The sequence below is a fragment of the Musca domestica genome, unplaced genomic scaffold (assembly GCF_030504385.1).
Source record: "Musca domestica strain aabys unplaced genomic scaffold, Musca_domestica.polishedcontigs.V.1.1 13, whole genome shotgun sequence".
NCBI classification, from domain to species: domain Eukaryota; kingdom Metazoa; phylum Arthropoda; class Insecta; order Diptera; family Muscidae; genus Musca; species Musca domestica.
Window position 1 is genome coordinate 3,646,287 of NW_026712172.1, and position 25,295 is coordinate 3,671,581.

Genomic DNA, 25,295 nt, shown 5'->3' on the forward strand with positions numbered 1-25,295 from the left:
TATCAGGCCCAAGTTATTTAAAACATATGAAATAATAGGTGATTGTTTTCAAATTTCGCGCTTCCAGTATTCATAATAATTAGAGATTTGATATTAAGATAGGATAGAACGGCCCTTGTGTCTCTCCCCAAAAGCCCAAGTTTTCTCATGAAAAATGGTGTTCCACTTCTTCTGGTATCTTTTTCACATGAGGAACTATTTCCGAGTTGGACGGGCCACCATACTGCAAACGTCTATATTTATTTCTCTTCAAACATTACATGTTGTAAAAAATTATACATAAATATAGTGTCAAACGCAATCCTAACACAAACAAAGTATGCAATTGACATAAAAAAATCGTGTTTTTGCCATCAGGACTTCAAATTCATCCCAATGATACCCACAGCGCAATCATCGGCTTCCAAAAAAAAAAAAAAAAAAAAAAAACAAATAGTCAATAGACAGATAAATACGAAACATTGATATCTGATGAAATTGTATTCGGAAACTTACAGCCTACCGGTGTTACAGTGAACATACCAAAAATATAATAAAGGTAATCCCGTACCTTAAACCCGAGTTGTTTCTTGTTGTTTATTTTGTTCACAATATTTGTTTATTAAATAGCCCGGCCGAGTTGTACACCCATAGTTTTGTTGTTAAATGCATATTTTGAGACCATAATGAGCTTCCTCATATACGATGTAACCTTACAACTGTTACAAAGCTTGGACTCTACCAAAAAAGTGGGCTTGTAACCAAAGTCAATCCATGTAACAGCTCAGCTAAGTAATTATTATCGTTAAGTGCTTGGAAACATTTTCCAGTCAAATGAACGATAGTTTGGAATTTTCAATTCGTTATTATAGATTTAGTTTTGTCCATGGTACATGAAGACAAGGTAGAATTAGTTAGAGCGAGTTGCAAGTAAAGTGACCTACATGAATGTATTGTAAGGTCAGATTTACTATCAAAACAAATGCAAAAAGTTGTTTGGTATCAAAATAAGTTATTTTAATCCTTTTTTGTGGACTAAGTTTTGTCCACCTCAAACTCACTTTGTCACTTTTAAAATTTTGTGACTTCTTGTGAGCGAAACGCTACTTACTTGTGTGTTATAAACAGAGCCATCCAAATCACAATCAGATGGAAAAGCAAAATCCGCCCAAGCATGTAAGGAAAGAAATTCATGATCTTGAAAGGGAGGTATAGAGGTATAAGAAAGAGACTCTAGATCAGATCAAACAGATCAGTATTCAATCTAACGCAGTCATGGTCTAAAATGTGAATATCGTACTCGGAGAACATTCTCTACTATCGCAGCTGAAGAACGATAGCTGCCTCGACTAATCCGAGAAGTTTTTGCCCAATTGAAATCCAGATGGTGCAGCCAACCCGATTTGTATTGTATATTGAAACAGTACCTTATAGAAAATGTTTGGAGAAGCCGCTACAAAACTACAGGAAGAAGGATTGGAGGTGCCGCCATAATATGTTAAAAGATTATAAAGATTTTTTATTCAATTTAAAATATTTTTTTTATTTCTACAAATTATGGCAACTCTTAGTAAAACATGTAGAAACATGTTTTAGAGCCGCTTTTAGCCGACAGAGTAAAATTTATTTGGTACTCTAAATTTAAAATCAATAAAAGTGTCATTTTGAAGTTTTTAAACTAATTTGTGCGACAAAATTAATATAAAATCATAGATAAGTATATTTATATTTAGATATTTCTTACGAACGTACTTCTTACTGATTTGGTGTAGTGTGTTTTGTGATATTAATGTGATTATTGTTTCAATTGATCAAATTAGAATTGTTTGTAATTCCTTTTTCCTACATGCTGTCTTGTTACAAAACAGAATTGCCATATAATTATTTACTAATCTATTTTGTTCTTTTTAAAAGTTTCTCGTTTTAATTCCCGCTACAGTAAATTATATCATCTAAGTACATAATTTGTTTGCCCACTTTTAGCATTAATTTATATATTTTCTGTTTTTAATTTTGTATTGTTCGTACGAAAATTGTAAGAATCCTACTGATTCTCTTGGAACAACAGCGCAATGACTGTAGTTGAGGTAAAAGTAGCTAATGTCCTTAATTTAGATTTTAATGAATTAAGGTGGTGTTGTATTAAATGCCGTAATATTAGCGTAGAGTTTTATAACTTTTCGAAAGAAATATCTGCGTATATTCGTCAAATTATTATCCCTATTTGGAACATTTACCTCCAGATGTCCCGATTTAATGACATTTTCGAAAAATTTCATAATTTAGATGAATTAGTTTCTTCGACAGTTGCATCTGATCCGAAGGGTAAACGAACTGCATAGATTGTATATTAGTTCCTCGGCCGGCTTCTACGAACTTAGAAAACGGTAGAGTGAACTCATATGCAAACGCTGTGGCCGAAGGAGTCCCGCCAAACACGATTGCTGCAACGGAAGTTACTGAAAGTTTTGTTAATCCTAAAATGTTAGCAGGTATTTCTTCCCCCACTCTTAGAAGTAAGCAAACATTAAAAGATTCCTCAACTCCTATGAATGTTCCTCGGCCGGCTTCTACGAACTTAGAAAACGGTAGAGCGAACTCATATGCAAACGCTGTGGCCGAAGGAGTCCCGCCAAACACGATTGCTGCAACGGAAGTTACTGAAAGTTTTGTTAATCCTAAAATTTCAGCAGGTATTTCTTCCCCCACTCTTAGAAGTAAGCAAACATTAAAAGATTCCCCAACTCCTATGAATTTAGCGAGTACATCTGCTACAACCCCCATCAACGCACCTAAGTTGGCTTCTTCCAACTCAGCGACATAATCTCTGCTCGAGATTAGCACCAGTTATATCTGCTGAGGACATAAGTTTAAAATCGAAGGAGATTACTTGCTGATCTTCTTTTAAAGTTATTTTACATCAAAATCTTTTTAATAAGGTAATTACGAATGAATTTAGACCACCTAGGGCATTTGTAAAAGAATTTGTAGAAAATTCAGATAATTAACAAGGTGGAGAGTTATTATTAACTTTATCATTTGCCCCAAACGATAATTATAATTTGGGCAAATGTAAATTATTTGTCTCATGCTCTTATATATCTCCATCGTCAGAAGCTGCCTTATATTATCGCCATATTTCAGCAAAATAATCAATATTTCAGAAAATGGATGTTATTGATTATATTTTGGTCCATGGTGATTTGCCATCCATTAAGTGGCTCTAATTGTCAGATTCAAAATCGATGACTCCTTTAACCACACTTGGGAATTTTAACAATTTTTCATTTGATGTTGTGGATCGCTTTTGCGACGTAGACCTTCATCAAATAAATAGTATAGACAATACTTATGGAAAAATTCCTGATTTAGCATTTGTTAATATAACAAAGTATTTTGAAATGTTAAGAATCCCTGCTATCTCAACAACCAAGATAATGATAATGAACTTGGAGCCGCAGTAAATTAATGTTGTGATTTTTAATCTAATCTTTCGAAGAATGTATTCCTAAATTCTAAATCTATCGGTGTTCCATATCGTATTCCACAAGGAAGTCATCTTGGACCAGTTCTATTTTTATTGCTTGTTAATGGTCTACCAAATTCAAATTATTCATAACTCATAAATCTCAAATAAATGTTGACTTACTGCAAAGAGACTTAAATATCCTTTTTAATTAAAAAAAATTAAATTGATGTGTTTTTTAGATCTAACCCTATATTAAATCATCATCAATGGTTATGTGCTATCAACAGTAGATTGCTTCACTGAAATGGGTCATTCGATGGACCCCAAGTGAATTTTAATAGCCATATTATTTCTATTGTGAATAATGCATCTGGTGTCTTACGTTTTTTAAACGTTAGACCAATATTAGAATATGATTCCTCTGCGTGGGAACCTCTCTATTCCTATAAATTCAAATCCGTACAGAAGCAATTCCTGCTTTTGGGTTAAGAGGTTTAAATGCGAAAAAAAATTTTGTTCTACCCTCTTATACTAGCGGATAAAAATTAAATCGATTACCTTCATTTTGTTTAATTCTATAATGATGTCAAATATTTTACACGGTACTGTACCATATGTTTTTCTTATTTAAGATATTAGAATAAATGTCCCCTTTAGAACTAGTAGGTAATATCAGTTTTTATATATTGACCCTGTCAGTTAATTGAGTGCTAAATTCAATTATTCATATTCTAATGTAGATTTTTGTATGAATATAGATCAATAAAATCTTATATTTATTTTTAGAATGATTTTATAGATTATAGATTTTGTTTACACAATTGTATTTTTGATTTTCTGTAGCTGGAATTACTAACGAACCCATCATGGTGCGGGTCATGATGTGTCACGATCCCTACGTATGGGGATGGTCGCCCCTTCGGTCGGCATGGGTGGGAAATGAGTGGCGTTGGGAACGTTCGAAAAAAAACCCGAAGACTACACCATGATGCACCATCTCCAACTAAACAAAAGTCTAGTTAGGCAGTTACTTTAATCCTGAACAGAGAACTGGCATAGGCAAAATTACGTAATGCCAAAGGAAGCTTATTCCATAATCTCACGGCTCTTACAAAAAAGGGACCTCTCACCAATGGAGGTTTAAAATTGTGGACATAATAGTTGGGGGTTACGAGATGATCTACAAAACACAAACTTGTCACGAAGAACCGAGACAAAAGAAATGAAGAATCATGATCACCACGACGTAACGAGCAAGTGAATATAAATAATGCGACAGGGCTCGTAACTTATATTATCTACCTAAAATATTTAAAACTAGAAAATTATCTTAAGAATTAAACTTTTTTGGTACTCTAAATTTGAATTTGTGTGACAAATTAATATAAAAACATAGATAAGTATATTTCTTACGAACGTACTTATTACTGATTTGGTGTAGTGTATTATGTGCATATTAGTGTGATTGGAATTATTATTGTTTCAATTGATCAAATTAGAATTGTTGGTAATGTAAATTTTTGTAATTCCTTTTTCCTACATGCTGTCTTGTTACAAAACAGAGTTGCCATATAATTATTTACTAATCTATTTTGTTCTTTTCAAAAGTTTCTCGTTTCAATTCCCGCTACAGTAAATTATGTCATTTAAGTACATAATTTGTTTGCTCACTTTTAGCATTAATTTATACTTCCTGTTTTTATAGCCTCCACCATAGTATTGAGGGTATATTAAGTTTGTCATTCTGTTTGTAACACCTAGAAATATACATTTTGGACATTTAGCTATGTAGGTCCACGTCTTCTTATAGCCCCTATATAACTGTACTCCCGATATTCGGTATTATGATGATTTTAGCGACATTATTTACCGGAATTGTTTCAAATTTGGTATTTGAAGTTCGTAATGAATACTACAGCCTAAGACAGAAAATGAGCCATGTGGGCCCACGTCTTCGTTTAGTCCCCATATAATGGTATCCCCTATATTCGGTATTTGGATAATTTTTGTATTTGAAGTTCGTAATGGATATAACAGCCTATGCCAGATATTTGTCTGTGCAGGTATACGTATTGTACCTCCCTTTATTCGGTAGTTTATTTATTTTAGCTACATTATAAACAGATTTTTTCAAGTTAAGCATTTGAATATTATAACAACTTATGACAAAAGTTGCCTATGCAGGTCCATGTCGTCGTATAAACCCTAATATACGGCTACATTTTAACAGCATTTGTAATGGATTTTATTTTTTTTGGTATTCAAAGTTCGGCCCGGCCGAACTTACAACTTTTTTACTTGTTAATTTTGTATTGTTCGTACGAAAATTGTAAGAATCCTATTGATTCTCTTGGAACAATTGAGTGTTGGCTTTGCCTCAACCGGTCGCATGCTCATTGTGCTGTAGTTGAGGTAAAAGTAGCTAATACCCTTAATTTAGATTTTAATGAATTAAGGTGGTGTTGTATTAAATGCCGTAATATTAGCGTAGAGTTTTATAACTTTTCGAAAGAAATATCTGCGTATATTCGTCAAATTATTATCCCTATTTGGAACATTTACCTCCAGATGTCCCGATTTAATGAAATTTTCGAAAAATTTCATAATTTGGATGGATTAGTTTCTTCGACAGTTGCATCTGATCCGAAGCGTAAACGAACTGCATAGATTGTATATTAGTTCCTCGGCCGGCTTCTACGAACTTAGAAAACGATAGAGCGAACTCATATGCAAACGCTATGGCCGAAGGAGTCCCGCCAAACACGATTGCTGCAACGGAAGTTACTGAAAGTTTTGTTAATCCTAAAAGTTTAGCAGGTATTTCTTCCCCCACTGTTAGAAGTAAGCAAACATTAAAAGATTCGTCAATTCCTATGAATGTAGCGAGTACATCTGCTCCCTCTTATCGGAAAAAAGTGTCTAGATCAACCCCCATCAACGCACCTGACATTTTGGCTGACATTTTTGTCTCGAGATTAGCACCAGATATATCTGCTGAGGACATTAGTTGAAAATCGAAGGAGATTACTTGCTGATCTTTTTTAAAGTTATTTTAACACAAAATCTTCTTGATAAGGTAATTACGAATGATAGGCCAGCTAGGGCATTTATAAAAGAATTTGTAGAAAATTCAGATAATTAAGCTCATATACCTCACTTACGAGTTTCTACTTTAGAAAAACTAAATAATGATTTATCAATCTACTATCAGAATGTAAGGGGAAAAAATCTAAATTATTTTTTTTAATTTTCCGAAACTTGGTTGAGCCATCTATATTAAATACCGATATTTCATGTCCAAAATATCAAATATATCGCAAAGATCACATAAATAAACAAGGTGGAGAGTTCTTATTAAATTTATCATTTGCCCCAATCGATAATTATAAATTGGGCAAATGTAAATTATTTGTCTCATGCTCTTATATACCTCCATCGTCAGAAGCTGTCTTATATTTTCGCCATATTTCAGCAAAATAATCAATATTTCAGAAAATGGATGTTATGGATTATATTTTGGTCCATGGTGATTTGCCATCCATTAAGTGGCTCTAATTGCCAGATTCAATATCGATGACTCCTATAACCTCACTTGGGAATCTTAAAAATTTTTCATTTGATGTTGTGGGTCGCTTTTGCGACGTAGACCTTCATCAAATAAATAGTATAGAAAATACTTACGGAAAAATTCCTGATTTAGCATTTGTTAATATAACATAGTATTTTGAAATGTTAAGAGTCCCTGCTATCTGCTATCAACTACCAAGATAATTATCATCCAACAGTGTATATATCAATCTCTGAATATGTTGTTGTAATAATGTTAATGAACTTGAAGTAGTAAATTAATCTTATAATTTTTAAACAAATTTTTCGATGGATGTATTCCAAAAATCGAAAAAAAGCTCCAAAAAAACTTGGTTTCAAGGTTGTCATTTTAAATCTATCGATGTTCCATATGGTGTTCCACAAGGAAGTCATCTTGGACAAGTTCTATTTTTATTGCTTGTTAATGGTCTACCAAATTCAATTGAATATTATAAATTATTAATTTACGCTGATGATTTTAAATTATTCATAACTCATAAATCTCAAATAAATGTTGACTTACTGCAAAGAGACTTAAATATCCTTTTTAATAGGTGTCAACTAAATAGCATGGAGTTGAATTAAAAAAAATTAAGCTGATGTGTTTTTTACATCTAACCCTATATTAAATCATCATAGTATAAATGGGTATGTGCTATCAACAGTAGATAGCTTCACTGAAATGGGTCATTTGATGGACCCCAAGTGAATTTTAATAGCCGTATTATTTCTATTGTGAATAATGCATCTGGTGTCTTACGTTTTTTAAACGTTAGGCCAATATTAGAATAGGATTCCTCTGCGTGGGACCCTCAATATACTCTATATTCCTACAAAATGAAATCCGTACAGAAGTAATTCCTGCTTTTAGGTTAAGAGGTTTAAATTGGAACAATAATTTTGTTCTACCCTCATTTTGTTTAATTCTATAATGATGTCAAATATTTTACACGGTACTGTACCATATGATTTTCTCATTTAAGATATTAGAATATGGGTCCCCTTTAGAACTAGTAGGTATTATCAGTTTTTATTTATTGACTTACATCGCTCAAACTATGCGATGGGTGATCGTGTCAGTAAAATGAGTGCTAAATTCAATTATTCATATTCTAATGTAGATTTTTGTATGAATATAGATCAATAAAATCTTATATTTATTTTTAAAATGTTTCTAAGTGATCAATAGATTTTATTTAGATAATTGTATTTTGATTTTCTGTAGCTGGAATAACTAACGCTTGCAGAGAACCCATCCTGATGCGGATCATGATGTGTACGCGATCCCTACGCATGGGGATGGTCGCCCCTTCGGTCGGCATGGGTGGGAAATGAGGGGCGTTGGGAACGTTCGAAAAAAAACCAGATTCACCATCTCCAAATAAACAAAAGTCTAATTAGGCAGTTTCTTTAATCCAGAACAGAGAACTGGCATAGGCAAAATTACGTAAAGCCAAAGGAAGCTTATTCCATAATCTCACGGCTCTTACAAAAAAGGGACCTCTCACCAATGGACGTTTAAAATCCTAGATCGTCCTGTATAAGCAAAATTAGAGAACTGGTTTAATCAAAATTACGTAAAGCCAAAGGAAGCTTATTCCATAATCTCACAGCTCTTACAAAAAGAAAGAGGTCCCACCAATGGAGGTTAAAAATTGTGGACATAATAGTTGGGGATTACGAGATGATCTACAAAACACAAACTTGTCACGAAAAACCAAGACGAGCAATTGAATTTACTGCTCTAGAAATACGCTTCATTTGTCCAAAAGAGGTGCCAAAGATGACTTCCAGACAATAATTAACCTGCGACAACAGCAAGGACACATCCACTCTCTTCCTGATATGAAATTGCAAGACAATACATTCCCCTTAGTTGAAACCTTATACGACAAAGGAAGGTTTCAATGTTTCTTTTTACGTCCAACTTCCGATCTACTACAATACCAAGACATTTTCGCATCAACAAGTTCCACAATCACAGAACCCACACCAATATTAATGTACCACCACCATTACCATGATCAATGATCATGCATAGCTTTAGTTTTATTTCCATTAATTTAAGACCATATAACCACATCCACGATGAAAGAGACAAGACAATGGAGTTAACCAAATTTCCCAACCCAGCAGAGAGGTTAATATCTCTCTGAAGAAAACATAGATATCATCTGCATAAAAAACAGACAACATCTGTCATCAACAACTGAGTGCACGATGTCATTAATAAATATAATAAATAACAAGGGTCCCAAGACAGAACGTTGCGGAACTCCACGTTGGGCACCACAAACTTCAGACGAAACACCTTAATGAACAACAAACTGAGAACTGCCGTCCAAACATCAAGCCACTAAATGATATAGGGAAGATGAAAACCCAAACCAAACCTCAACTTGTTAGGTAGAAGAAAATGACTGATCAAATCAAAAGCCTTTGAATCAAAATCCGGCGCATTAAATGCATCTCTAATCATATCAGTGAGAGATAGAAGATAGAAGTTTGTAGTCTTACTGTGTCGCCACCGAAAACCAAACTAAGAACTACTCAATTCCCAATATAAATAAAATATATATTTTTAAATAATTGCTTATTTAAGTTGAGCCTAACCTTCTAAAATATAAAATCCTTTTAATGAAAGAAAAGACTGTAATAAACAAATTGTATCTGTTTTTAATTTTAATAAAATATGTTAAGTTTTAATTTGTTATATGTGCAACTGAAACAAATGTTTAAGTCTTTCCTTGAAGTAACTTTACTGAACGATTCAGCTCGTTATGTATGTAAAAACCCCCAACGGACCACTGACTCACAAGCTCCAATGTCTACATATGCCCCTATATGAACTACTGACAATGTCACTACTAACTCCGAATGATAAACTCATACAAAATGTCTATAGGAAAAAAAAACACTGCTTGTCTATACTTGGTCAACAGTAATGGTGGTAAAGTCAATAATAAGCCAGTCGCCAATTACTGCAAACATTTCCTACAAGTATTCCTCAACCTGGCGTTTTTAAATTGTCTTCAATCAGAGTTGCATTTTACTAGCACATACATACACATTGCTCCAATTGCTTTCCAAGCGAAATTTATCAAAATGATCATCCGCCCAACCTCCTGTGTTGCAGCGATGTTATATTGTGCTATGTTCTCCGCAAACAGCGCTGCCGCTGCCGAAACAGAATTCCAGCGTTTTCTGTCGTCAATTCTCAGAACGGCATAGGCGACATCACGGTCTTCTTGACCTAGCCGCAAACGACGGGGCATTGACTTTCATCGGTCTTTTAATACCTGAAATGAAAAGAAAAATAAAAAAACAAATAACTTTATATTCTATTCTTGAATTTGAATATGTTTTCTTACCCTGACATCGAATGCTTCCATCGCATTGCGTATCCTTGGATATGAGGTTATATTGTTGTTCAGGACAGGTTCTTCGATATTTGGTGTGGCCAATTGCTTCGTTAACAATAACAAAAACGACTGCCGTCTTTCATTCCTTTTTATAGGCTTCATTTCGTTGTAAATCGTAAAAGCAGACATTGCAGCGACTTCTACCATATTATCAAACATGGCCAATTTCCGCTGTTGTCGAGTATTTCTATTGTCAAATCGAAAAAAATTGTTTTATACACATAGAGCGATCATACGCAACACTGCTTTGTATATTGGGTAACGCGTCGCGTCCCATAATTCCATATCTGGTTCATGGGTTGTCCTTGTGAGTCCATTATACAAAAGAATAGCTACAAAGCGTCAAACTCTTTCACTGGCTTCTTCGTAGGATTCGCCAAATTCCATGCAGCTGTAATCTTCCTGTGTATTATTTCTTTTCTTGGTTTCTTTCTCGATCACGTTATGCTTACGATTGCGTGAGTGATGCTTTTTTACTCCATTGGCTGTCATCTTATATGTCACCAATATAGTAACTTTCCCTTCAGTTTCGGCATCTGACTCTGTGGCAGGTTGGTATGTGCGATCTTCATCACCCTCAACTTCATAATTATCGATTGCAGCAATATCAATTTCTTCATCCATGTTTTCGTTCATAAAATCAATTATCAGCTACACGTCTTTCATCCACAGTCATTTGCTGGTAACGTCTACTACGGCGTACAACAATTTCAGCAACGTCCAAATTACTTGCATCTGCCATATTTATATTTTTGTTTCTATCACACACGATTTTACTCTTTGATATCTAAATTTTGACTGATTAAACTACAACTTATTTTATACTATTTCGTACGTCTATCTATACTCAAAGAGATTAGCGATGATGATAAAAACAAAACAATTCTAAGAACAATAAAGTTAATTTTTCGTAGATTTTGTTTATAATCATCCCTAATGTGTTTCAGCATAGGTCTCTGTGTCCAGAACAAGTAAATTATATGTTGAAACAATAAAAAATACAATGATGAGCTAAAACATGCATTTATTAATGAAATTCAGTACAAAGTCCATGTGGACCTATTCAACGTCCGAGTACAATTGTCATTAAAACCTCAATAACTCCTAAAGTAATGTTCCGATCGGCTTGATTTCTTTCAAAAGATGCGCAACAAAATACTCTGGAATACAGAGCAACTTTGAGGGTTGGGAGATTTTAGTCGCTAAAGTAGGAGTAATTTAAGTTTGAAAAGGCAAAAAGGTCCCAGGGATCTTCTCACTCATCGGAGGGTTAATAAGTACTGACAAAATAAAGTTGGTTCGTGTCAGTATCGAGAAAACCCCGGAACTAAGTTCTTTTAGGTTTGTTCGGACGTCATTTACCACAGATCTGTTAGTTATGTTCTAATCTGAATTGATTTCCACTAAATTATATGGAGATATTTTATTGCTGTAGTGACTTCTCGTGCCAAATGTCATTGCCTCAGAGGTTATATTATGACTTTGAGTAGTCTTAGATATAAAATCGAATGAAACATATAATGGTTAATCTTGGCAAATATATATAGGTGCTATACGTAAATCTGAACCGATTTCGACCTAATTTGTCAAAAATATTTTTGATCTGTATCAGGTGCCTCGCACCGAATATCATTATAATAGAGTTCATATTACGACTCTGAGGGGCCTAAATCTCGAATCGGATGAAAGTTATATGTGGGAGCTACATCTATATCTTTGCCGATTCAATAGAAATTTGACAGATGTTGTTCTCATCGTAACCAGCATCAAAAAACGAAATTTAAAAAGTATAATTATAAATATAAATTGTTAAATAAGTATAACTTTCAAACTTACAGAATCTAAATCAAATGCACCGTATCAAGCCAACCTTTTTGCCTTGTTTTTACTATCGTCTGTCACACAATATTTCTTTAAACATAAGACAATCTTATGTAAATGCGTAGAGACTTAGTTTTCGCTTTTTATGTACTTCGCATTTTCATTCTGTCTTCAACAAATTTTTATATGAAGACATAACATATGACCTATTCCGATCTATTACTTCTACCATTTCCGTATCATGTTTTTTATTGACGTGGGCCCTGAAAATGGTAAATAACACAGCTCAGCAGCTTTTCTCAACTCAAACAATAAATAATATCGATATAAACTTTTAAAATTTTTAATTGTAACGGACTCCCAGATCGAATTGATGAGATAGAGGATTTCATAAAAACGAGAAAATTGTAGCCTAGAATGTTGCAATGGTTACGATGTATTGAAGAAAGATGGCACCTGAAGCAGCGTTCCTGTTACACCATCCTCTACAATACAGACCTACCTCGCTTCAGGTAGTCTCTAGTGACGCATACATGGAATGTATAGGGGTAGCAGTCAAGTGTGGAACTGCCGAGGTAGAGCTGCTTAATGTGTATATCCCGCCTATTAATAGCTATGAGCCGCGTTATTTGCCAGATATTAGACCGGTGTTGATAGGCAATAACCGTCTGGTACTAGGGATTTTAATGCCCACCGTGATTTTTGGCATTCCATCTTAGGTAATGGTCAGAGGAGATCAGCTTTGGAAGAGCACGGTAAACGACCATTGTGTCAACCGCTCTGATAAATGGCGTGACTTGGCAACCCGTCAATTCCCTTGGCTCAGACCATATTCCGATAATCGTCTCAATTAGCATGTTGTCCTCTGAACGCCGCACTTTCTATAACCATGTGAAAGCCTTCTGGCCAGAATTCAGAGAGTTAACCAACCTTCGCTTCAGAGAACTGCCCAAGCCTTCTGATGTTTGAGTAGCGGTATGGATTTTCCGGGACATCATTGCCGGTAGCTGCAAATGCTCGCTATATACCAGCAGGTCCAATATCCGAGTTAAGACCAAGTTTCCTAGCAGAGGCAGCGGGGTCATATTCGAGTGCATATGCAAGTGATCCGCGAAAGTCACAGCTATCTGCGATAAATTGGAAAGCAGGAACAAGGTCTTCAAGGCGCTAGCCGGCAGCACTTGGGGCCCGGAAACCTTGTTGACCCCTGATAAAGCGATATGTTGGTCTGTGGTTCAGGATGATGCCGCCGTCTCAATTCGTATTGGACATGAATTGATGAAGATGGGAGGAACGTCTGTTCAGCGTGTGATACAGGCCCGAATAATACGTTGCATCGGCAAGTCCTGCCAAACCTATCCAACTACGTCCGGAAATTCTGTGAAGAATTCCAAAATCTGGAGATCGAAGCAGAGCCAGTTTAGCATTCTTTAAACAACACAACATACACCACTGTCACAACAACAACGGTTTACGATGGGTGATGTTGCAAATGTCCCCCAAAACGCTAAGTCATACAAATCGTTGGGCCCAGATGGAATCTCAATGGTAGTGTTGAAACAACTGCATGCGCCGGGAGTTGAGTACCCGACAAAAGTTCTTGAACTTTAAAGGTCTGGCACCGCCAAGAAATAGTGCAGCTGATCATATTTTGCATATCTTAATTTGCGTTCGCTGTTTTTAATATTGAAAGAGCACAGTGGAGAAATTGAAATTTTGAAGATCAACTTTGAGTTTTTGTGAAAAAAAAAATACACCAAAACTTTGTCCGGAGTTTTCTGTGCTGCATAATTTGCCTGTGTCATTGTTTAAATTACAATACATTACTGAATTGGAGCTTAACTGTAATCGCGTTGCTGTCATACCCTACTTGTTGCTGTTTGTTGTTGCTTTTGTTGCACTGACATCTAAATACAAAATTGTTGCGGTCTCTATTAATTTCAGTATACCGGGTGCTGCAACATTTGTATGTGGGGTATGCAAAGAAATTGTTGGGAAGAGTGAAAACATAAAATACATGATTTGCTCACAGTGGGTACATGCATTATGTGCCCAGCTATCTCAGAAGAAACTGTCAGTTTTGAAGTCGATTGAAGTAGCAGCATTTGTTTGAAGTACGTGTGAAAACACACTTCTGAATCCAGGAAGTATTGCCGATAATATTTGCCAGCTTAATCAGAAATTTGACAATTTTCTACGATAAATCAGGCTACACATAATACTATTAAAAGTGCTTTTGATTTTGATACGCGGGATAATGTACGAACCGTTTAATTATTTTTACTACACTGTTTTATTCATTTCAAATAATTCTTAAGTACTACTTATGATAATTTTTCTTAACCTAGTCTAGCATGAAGTGTAAGCGAAAGAGAGATATACATGTACAATGCCTGTGCACCACACCGTCATAAATCCTAGGGTGAGGTCATAAAAGATGCATAGCTATCTAAGTTGTGGTAAGCAAACATGCTACACTTGCTCATCAGTCTGAGTAAAGATTACATCCCGTAATCTAACTCAAACATACCACATGCCGCAAATGAAATTATTTTACAGACATCCCACGATGCCTTCTTATCACACTGTATTGCTTTATTCAAAATAGATTTTCTTTTCTTCATTACTTCACTGCAATAATCTTATAAAAAATGTTCACTTATCTGTGAACAACTTCCCTGGCGGCTTAATAATATTTTAAAATATTTAATTTACTCTTCTGCTTTCGCCAATGGACACACTTTTTGCACTGACCGCTTCAAGCAACCGTTCTGCAGTTTTATAGATACTACTCGCACCTTTCCATCTTTACCACTTCGCTGGGTGCGTTGTTTCATCCTTCACTATAACGACATCTCCTTTCTGTAAATTATCTTGAGGTTGGGGCCACTTTCTTCTGTGTTGTAATGTGGTTAAATATTCATCCTTCCATTTGTTTGAGAAGTCCTTTTTTATCTTCTGAATAAGCTTCCATCGATTTAAGGACCCAATCACATTTTCCGTGTGCTCTGGCTCGTCCACAAAGAACCTGCTTATTAAAAAGTTAGCTGGTGATAAAATATCAAGTGATTCGATATCCTCACTTTCTTTCTTTCTTACGTTAGGGGTCTTGAGTTTAACATTGCTTCAATTTGGCATAGCAACGTACTAATTTCTTCGTACGTTAATTTTGACTCTCCAATCATTCTATTAATATGATATTTTATTGATTTAACGCCTGCTTCCCAAATCCCTCCTTGGTGAGGTGCTCCAGGTCGAATAAATTTCCATTGCACTTTCTCTTTCGTCAAAAAACTCATTGCTGCGCAGTTGTTTTTAATAGCTGCTTTGAAATCTTTGTCCAATTTGCGACTAGCGCCCACAAAATTAGTGTCATTATCACTGTAGATAACCGCACACTTTTCTCGCCGGGCCAAAAATCTCTTCAGGGCAGCTATAAAGGCTTCGGTTGTCAAGTCACTTACTGCTTCCAAATGAATGGCTTTCGTTGCCATACACACGAATACTGCAATGTAGCCTTTAATAGTTGTTTGCCCTCTTCCTCTTGAACATTTCATTGATATAGGCCCAGCGTAATCCGGCCTTCTCCAATTCTACAACTGTGAGTGTTAGCGAATTTGGTTTCCTTCCTCTCAGCATTTCAACAAATCGCAGAACGTAGGACACAATTCTCCTCAACTTAGCAAAACTTGAGCATTTCTCCGTTATTGCGTCCAAAAAATGAATTTTATTATTATCTGCTGTATTTACCAATACTTATAGCTTTTGTTGTGGTATTGACGGCCATTCCTCCGATGTCTTCTGGAGCCATGTGGCACCCCTCCACCAAATACTGCCTCTTTCTATAGATAATACTCCACTAGAGCCAAGATCAGCTGGGGTTTCTTTAACTCCATTGTGTGTTAGACAGCTCGCTGATTTCATTCACCTTGTTTCGGATGAATCTATTGGAATTCTTTCTGTTATTTATCCAACTCAACACTATTGTAGAGTCGCTCCATGCATACATTGTAAAATTTTGTCTCAAATTACATATAACCCGTTTCAAAAGGTTTGCCAATAAATGCGCCGCACAAAGCTCCAAATTTGGCAATGTTTTTATGTTTTTTCACCTTCGTTTTTTGATGTCAGTAAATGTACGTTACCATTGCACTTAACATAGACCACAGCCGCATAAGCTTTCTCCGACACATCTGAGAAACTGTGCAGTTGAACGGACTCATTTCTTGCTGTTGACACCCATCTTGGCATCCAGAATGTATGCAGCGTGGCAATTGCGTTGACGAACTCCTTCTATTCTGCTACTATCTCTGCTGGAATTGTTTCATCCCAGCCTAATTGGATCATCCATAACTTCTGCAGTTTTGCTACAACTGTCACTGGTGTCAGCCACACCAGCGGATCAAAAATTCTCGCAATATGCGACAATATTTTCCTTTTTGGAACTTTATTTCAAATTTGAATTCATCTCTGACTGGGTCCTATAAAATGCCTAGTTTAGTCCCCGTATAGATAATGTCATTAAGACTTCTTTTATGTGTTGTCTTTGCTGATGCGTCAAAAATAATCCGCACTTTCGCCGTCAAGCTTCCTTCGCTCAGCATCTGCTGCACCCAATTCCCCGTATTCCTTCATACATTTTCTGTAGCAGTCTCGCAGTTTAGGGATACGGCGTAGTTTCTTCTCCATTGAGAGGAGTCTTGCTAATGCCAGGCTTTTTGATTCACTTAGTGATGTGTCCGTTTTTAGCTGCAATTTTACCACTATTCTGCCATCGTCTTCTACCACGGTTGATTCCTCATACAACTGCATACACCAGTCATCTCCAACTATCATCTCTGCTGCTCTTTCCACTTCCTCTAGCTCCCACAACCTTTTCAAATTTGTCACAGCTGTATGATATTTTCGGCATTTATTTTTAAGTTGTACATTTCCAGACAAAATCCAACCAAGCACTCATGACCGTTGTCAGCACTAAAGCTTCTGTGCGGAAGAAATCGTTGCTCAGAAATCTAGGTTTGATCTCTATTTTTAACTTATATTTGGAAACTCCAACGGGCGTACTGCCAAGTCCATGAATTACTGTATTGGTTTTAATTCGCGCAAGTCCAAGAATCTGAGAAGCTTCCTCGGATATAAAGGGTGATTTTTTTGAGGTTAGGATTTTCATGCATTAGTATTTGACAGATCACGTGGGATTTCAGACATGGTGTCAAAGAGAAAGATGCTCAGTAAGCTTTGACATTTCATCATGAATAGACTTACTAACGAGCAACGCTTGCAAATCATTGAATTTTATTACCAAAATCAGTGTTCGGTTCGAAATGTGTTTTTATCGACAAATTTTGTTCAGCGATGAGGCTCATTTCTGGTTGAATGGCTACGTAAATAAGCAAAATTGCCGCATTTGGAGTGAAGAGCAACCAGAAGCCGTTCAAGAACTGCCCATGCATCCCGAAAAATGCACTGTTTGGTGTGGTTTGTACGCTGGTGGAAAGATGCTGTTGGACGCAACGTTACGGTGAATGGCGATCGCTATCGTTCGATGCTAACAAACTTTTTGTTGCCAAAAATGGAAGAACTGAACTTGGTTGACATGTGGTTTCAACAAGATGGCGCTACATGCCACACAGCTCGCGATTCTATGGCCATTTTGAGGGAAAACTTCGGAGAACAATTCATCTCAAGAAATTGACCGGTAAGTTGGCCACCAAGATCATGCGATTTGACGCCTTTAGACTATTTTTTGTGGGGCTACGTCAAGTCTAAAGTCTACAGAAATAAGCCAGCAACTATTCCAGCTTTGGAAGACAACATTTCCGAAGAAATTCGGGCTATTCCGGCCGAAATGCTCGAAAAAGTTGCCCAAAATTGGACTTTCCGAATGGACCACCTAAGACGCAGCCGCGGTCAACATTTAAATGAAATTATCTTCAAAAAGTAAATGTCATGGGCCAATCTAACGTTTCAAATAAAGAACCGATGAGATTTTGCAAATTTTATGCGTTTTTTTAAAAAAAAAACTTATCAAGCTCTTAACAAATCACTCTTTAGAAGTAAGTTGAGATCCTTGGTCTCATTGTTACGTAATCTCCTGTTATAAAGCGAACTTTGACTTGTGCTTTGACTTTCTTGCGTGATCATCGTTGCCTTTAGACCGTGCTTTTTCTCTCCTCCGGTGTCATGGATAAAAATTTTCTGCATTCTATCATTTTGTGGCTTACACCATTACAGACAAGGCACGCATCTTGCATTTGGTTGTACCTTTTTTCGACCTTTATTTCATTGTTAGCCGTAAAAGATTCGGCTGCTGCTTCCAACGCCAAATGTTGTTGTTCCAAAAACTGAATAACGTCAGTTAAATTTTGTATTTCTCTTGGCTTTCTTATTTGCTGTTCGTACAGCCTTAATCCATTTCTGTCAAATTTCCTCAAAATTACTCTTGCAAAAAATATTTCTTTGTTTTTCAAATTTATATAGATGGTCTTAAGCCCTTGAATGCTATTCTTTGTTGTGTCCAGCATCAGCTTAACGCTGGTAGTGGACTCACTATCCATTGTTGGCTGATCCAAAATGGCATCCACCATCTTATTGAATAGCACCCTCCGATTCTCGTATCTTTCTTTCAACAACTGAAACGCCTCTTCATATGTGTTATCCTGCGTCCTTAGGTGTTGAATTATGTGACTCGCTTCTCGGTGCATCGTGCACTAGGCTCTTGAAAAGATCGTGAAACGATTCCCATTCACTTATATCACCACTGAATGTGGGAACTTCAATTTCCTTTTTATTGATGATGCTGTACGGCTGCTCCACCCTTTTTGCTATTTTTGGCTGAGTTGCTCTGATCGCAGCTGACTTTTGGACTTCTTCATTAACATCGTCTCAATTGTTCTTGAATTACTGGATCGGTTAGTATCTCCCTTTCCCCGGTCTTCACAAGTTTTGCGATTAAATCAAATGCTAACTCTATATCATTTTCTGTCTCTAGGCTATCCATCTGTATCATTGTACATTCAATCTCTCGAATGATTCCTTTAGCTTCTAACTTGATTTTGGTCGATGCCGAGCTTCCAAACGAATTGTCCTCCAGGGAGTATGACCCCACAGCCACATCCCTTTTGTCTGACGCCTTTTTGCCCAGATGTGAAGCCCCCTCATCGTGTTTGCTCCCCGTCACCGCCGTTTCTTTTGCCGCAATATCCTTTTGACTCCGCGTACTAGGGAAACTCCATTGAATGCTCCTTGCACCCAATTCTTCTTTTTCCTCTGTTTCGGGATGTAGGTTTTGAGTCCCCATTCCTTTATCATTCTTGTTGTCTGCCGCCATCAATTTATTGTCTGCTCCAGTTTCTTCAGCTTCTGTTGAGTCTTCCGAAAGCAATTTTTGGGATCTTAATTCTCCGGTTTTAATTTCATCAATTGCTTTTTCAATTTCCTGCATCAATTCTCGGGTGTAGCCGTATACATCTTTTTTGTAATAGTCACCATATTTAAAAGGTTTCAACATTAGGAAAATCTTTCGTGGTTTTTAGGAAAATGTCCCATTTTCCTCTAGCAGTTTTTTTCCATTACGGACACTCTACAAGTGCGCATTGGATCTTCCAGCTGCTGTTTAATTTTCACCAGACAATCGACTATGTCTCTTTGGTTCTTAATCATGGTTTCAGTTTTGCCCATTTTATTATGCTTCTTTTTTATTTTGCTGATTCTTTTTTTGTTTTATTTTAAGGTTCGATGGACTAGATGTACGCGGAATAATGTACGCACCGTTTGACTAATTTTACTACACTGTTTTATTCATTTTAAATAATTCTTAAGTATTACTTTTGATAGTTTTTCTTAACCTAGTCTAGCATGAAGTGTAAGCGAAAGAGAGATATACATGTACAATGCCTGTGCACCACACCGTCATAAATCCTAGGGTGAGGTCATAAAAGATGCATAGCTATCTAAGTTGTGGTAAGCAAACATGCTACACTTGCTTATCAGTCTGAGTAAAGATTACATCCCGTAATCTAACTCAAACATACCACATGAAGTAAATGAAATTATTTTACAGACATCCCACGATGCTTTCTTATCACACTGTATTGCTTTATTCAAAATAGATTTTCTTCTCTTCATTACTTAACTGCAATAATCTTATAAAAAATGTTCACTTATCTGTGAACAGCATGAAAGAAGATATTGTTGGCTGTAGCAAGCGCATTGATGATGTTGAATCTCGCACTACATTAAAAATAAAATCTTTGGAAACTGAAAATATAAATCCTCATCGGAGGCTTAACCGGGCAGATTTTGTTATTGGAGACCTGAAAGTTGTTCTTCGATCTGTTTTTTGTGCAAGCAAATTGAGATTTAAAGTGGTTCATATAAATTGCCAAAGTATTCCAAAAAATTCTGTTGAATTTGATTCTCCTGTTAAATCAATGTTGGTTGAGTGTCGAATTTATGCTTTTGATATAACGGAGATGTGGTTAAGTTCTGTTGTACCTAGAAAAGCGATTAGTATTCCAGGGTATAAATGTTATAGGAAATATCGTGAGCAGTCAAGAGGTGGTAGAGGTATTGCTGATGATATTCGCCAGCTTAATCAGGAATTTGACCATTTTCTTACGACAAATTAAGCTGAATAGAATACAATTAAAAGTGATTTTGATAACATAAAAACCGAATGGTTTTATGTTTGAATGGTATGAAAGAAGATGGGTGAAGCAAGCGAATTGATGATATTGAATCTCGCACTACGTACTTTAGATCTGTTATTCCTCAAGCAAAGTAGAAGGCCTCCAAAAAAATTATGTTAAATTTGATTCTTCTGTTAAATCAATGTTGACTGGGTCTCGAATTGATAATTTTGGTATATCGGAAATGTGATTAAAGATGTACATTCTCCTTTTATCCTCTTTCTTTTGTTACACTAGCTAATTAGTTGTTGTAACACATCGTCTTGTTTTGTTTGTCATCTCATAAGAGTTGCCAACATTTAAAAAGAATTTAAAAAAGAATAAAATAAATAAATAAATAAATACAGCTACAGATCTAATCTTGAAAAATATAGTTGTAACTTGTGTATTAAAAAGAAATAATTATAATTAAAATAAAAAATGTCGTGCCCTTTTGAATTGTGTAATATTGTTGCAGAGGATGAATTGTGTGTTACCTGTTGGTTTTGTCTTAATCAATGGCATGCAAAATGTACTAGGATTAATGCAAAAGTTGTAGACACAATTAGAAATAATGTTGGTGTTCGTTGGTGTTGTGTGCATTGTAGGAAACTCTCTGCAGACTTTTACAATTTTATAAAGGATTTGCAGTCGGAATTGACATCGATGAAAAAAGATTTTTCCTCACTATCACTCCGATTTGAGAATTTCCCTACATTGTTTGAGAAATACCAAGAATTAGATGAGTTTGTGTCGTCACCGTCAGTTTCTGGTCTGAAGTTATGAGTATTGATAGTGAGGTTTCTAAGAAAACCTCACAATCTACTCGTGACATACAGGAATTATCACTTCCTTCACTTACCACTAGTGATCGTCCCGAGACTGCTACTGGCAAAACTCAACCTGTCCAAAGATCATTATCTATGGCTCCCGCCATGAAAATGATATTTGCAACAAGGTTTGCGCCAGAAACAACGGCCGATGACATAATCCATTATATAAAATCAAAAATTGAGGGAGATTACTTTTTGAGATGTTATAAGCTCCGATCTGCATTTTCTGAAAGTAGATCTTCTTTCAAAATCGTTGTGCCTGAAAATATTTTCGTACAGTTGATTTTAAAAGAATTTTGGTCTGCTAGGGCATATATTAAAGAATTTGTGGAGAGATCCGATAATTTAGCTCATTTGCCTCTTAGACCAGATTCGGTGCCAAAAAACTAAATGACTCATTTTCTATTTGCTATCAGAATGTAAGGGGGCTTAATACAAAATTAACCAGTTTATATATTGATAGCATTGGTTTCAATTATAATGTATTGGTTTTCTCCGAAACTTGGTTAAAAACATCTATATTAAACAGTGCAATTTTATGTTCAAAATATCAGATATTTAGAAAAGATCGTGTTTGTAAAAAAGATGGTGGTGTCCTTATTGCAGTTGATACCAAATATAACACAAATTTAATTGATCTAAATGATTTTCTTGATATAGAATTTAATGGTGTTTCCATTGAATTGGGCATATTTAAATTGTTTGTAACTTGCTCTTATATTCCCCCTTCATCTTCACTTGACATTTATAATCAGCATTTATCACAATAAATTTAATCACTGAAAAAATGAAAGATTCCGATCGCATTCTGATCCTTGGTGATTTTAATATGCCCTCCATTAGGTGGCTTCCAATGCCAGATTCTGAAGCTTTGATTCCTTTGCCATCCGAAATGTACCCAGTATACATTTGATGTTATAAATAGTTTGTGTGACTTAAATCTTTATCAAATAAACAGTGTGAAAAATTCCCTCGGCAAAATTCTTGATTTGGCGTTTATAAATATAACACAGCATTTTGATATATTCAGAATTCCTCCAATATGCACTCCTGAAGATATATACCATCCAACTTTATATATCTCCATGACTCACATTTATGTAATTGAAGAAAGTCAGTCCGACACCGACTGTGTAACAACCATACAGATTTAGAATATGTAATTGATAAGTTTTATGATATTTTAAATAGATTTAAACTGGAATGTGTTCCAACAACTAGAGTTAAAAATTCAAATAAATATCCATGATAACCTCTGAGTTATCAAGTTTAAAAAACTCTAAAAATAAGCTTTTTCGTAAATATAAAAAATCAGGCTTAACAATAGACTACACTAATTACTCTGTTGCTAGATCTAAATATACTTTAGAGTCTCATAGATTGTATAATCTTTACCTAGACAAGATTATAATAATTTTAATAATTTTAAATCCAATCCTAAATCTTTTTATGATTTTGTTAATCTAAAACAAAAAAAAGTTTCCTCAAAGCCCTCAGTATTGAAATATAACAATAAAGAATTTGTCACAGGCACAGATATTGCTGAATGTTTCGCAGATTTTTTTGCCACAACCTATTCCAGTACATCTTGCCAACTTAAAGATTCGTATCCTTATAAGTTATCACAGGCTGATCAAATTTGTATGCCTTTTCTACAACGTCAGGATGTGTCCAATAGTCTGCGTAGTTTAAAATCGATTAAATGTCCAGGACCGGATGGCATACCTAATATAATTCTTAAATATTGTTCAGAAACATTAGCACTTCCGTTAACTATATTGTTTAATTATTCACTTAAATTTGGTCACTTTCCTACTTTCTGGAAAAAATCTTATATTACACCTTTACATAAGTCTGGTAGTCTTACTAATGTGTCAAATTATAGAGGAATTGCAAAATTAAGTGCCATACCAAAATTGTTTGAAAAATTAATTACTGCAGTAATTTCACAGAAAATTCAATCTATATTGAGTCCATATCAGCATGGTTTTCGTAGTGGTCTTTCAACTACAACAAATCTTATAGAATTTACGTCAACAGTAATAAAAGGATTTGTTCAGCGTAAACAAACTGATACAATTTATACTGATTTTAGTAAAGCTTTTGATAGGGTTAATCATGAACATAATATATAAATTAAATTATATGGGTTTCAACACAAACTTAGTCAAATGGATATCATCTTACTTAAAAGATAGATCACAACTAGTTTTGTCTGAAGGGTATCTATCCAAAACGATTAACGTTCCATCGGGTGTTCCGCAAGGAAGTCACCTTGGACCGGTCCTCTTTCTTTTATTTATCAACGATTTACCTAATTCCATAAATTACTCGAAATTGTTAATGTACGCAGATGATGTTAAATTATTCATTTCCCATAATTGTGATAAACGAGCTAGCTTACTTCAAAACGATTTAGATAGCCTTTTTAAATGGTGCAGGTTAAATTGTATGGAGTTAAATTTAAGCAAATGTAAGCATATGTGATTCTCCAGATCTTCTTTTCTGATATTACAATATAATATTGACGGTCATTCATTATCAACTGTAGATTCATTTGTCGATCTAGGCCTCTTGATGGATCCAAAATTAAATTTTAATAGCCATGTAATAACAATTGTAAATAAAGCAAATGGTGTTTTAGGTTTTGTTAAACGGTGGGTCAAAGAATTTTCTGATCCATATATAACAAAACAGTTATTTACGTCTCTTGTTAGACCTATATTGGAATATGGTTCTGTTGTATGGGATCCTCAATATGCAATATACTCAGATAAAATAGAATCCGTGCAAAAACAATTTCTGCTGTTTGCCTTACGAGGTTTACATTGGAATAGTGATTTTGTTTTGCCTTCTTATGCTAGCAGGCTAAAATTAATTAGATTGCCTACACTTAAAAGCAGAAGTATTATGTTGAACTCCATGTTTGTACTAAAAATATTAAATGGTAATATACCTTCAGATTTCCTAATCTCATATGTATGAGTTTAGAAGTTAGATTTATGTATGAGTTTAGAAGTTATTAAATCTAGAATAATTTTATTTTTAAACAATTAACATACATGTTTTATTATTTGACAAACTAGCTTTCCTTTCCTACTGAATTCCCATTATGATACGGATCATGATGTGTACGCGATCCCTCCGTAAAGGGAGGTCGCCTCCTCGGTCGGCAGGGGTGGGAATGTGAGGCGTGGGAACGTTCGAATAGGAAGTGATGCTTTAAAGCCTCATTATTCTAATCAAGTACAATGTCCCTCATTACCACAGCATGCTTTTATAATTGAAATTAATATGAAAACCTCTTTATTCTACTCAACTTTTGACGTAAAGCTAAATGTTTTCTACTTGATTCGCTGATTAAATAACTTTTTCTGTTTGTACAAACTGTTAAAAGAAAAATTCCCTCGTTTGATCATAAATGGATGAGTAGGAGAGAAATTATATTCGCTCAATCCATAAGATATGTGTCATTTAAAACATTTCGTGATAATAGCACTGATGAGAATTGGAG

At 35.3% G+C, this 25,295-nt stretch overlaps 1 protein-coding gene across 9 annotated transcripts in view; it reads right to left on the bottom strand.

Moving 5' to 3' along the window:
• The window catches only part of LOC101888456 (asparagine synthetase domain-containing protein CG17486), a 65,587-nt gene that overhangs the window by 23,639 nt on the left and 16,653 nt on the right, over window positions 1-25,295 (bottom strand). The window contains exons 4-5 of one of the 9 annotated variants that reach the window (XR_009341583.1): window positions 10,408-11,193; window positions 10,100-10,335 (exon numbers count right to left, since the gene is read on the bottom strand). The exons of 4 other annotated variants lie outside the window; for them this stretch is intronic. Coding sequence is in view for 2 of the 5 variants with exons in the window: in XM_059118507.1 (XP_058974490.1) it covers window positions 11,184-11,216 (33 nt within the window). In the remaining 3 variants the exon portion in view is untranslated. Of the gene's footprint in view, window positions 1-10,099; window positions 10,336-10,407; window positions 11,217-20,051; window positions 20,911-21,034; window positions 21,249-22,010; window positions 22,041-25,295 lie in introns of those variants that run through there. 4 more of the 9 variants (XR_009341585.1, XR_009341584.1, XM_059118507.1 and 1 more) reach the window with 4 other exon arrangements.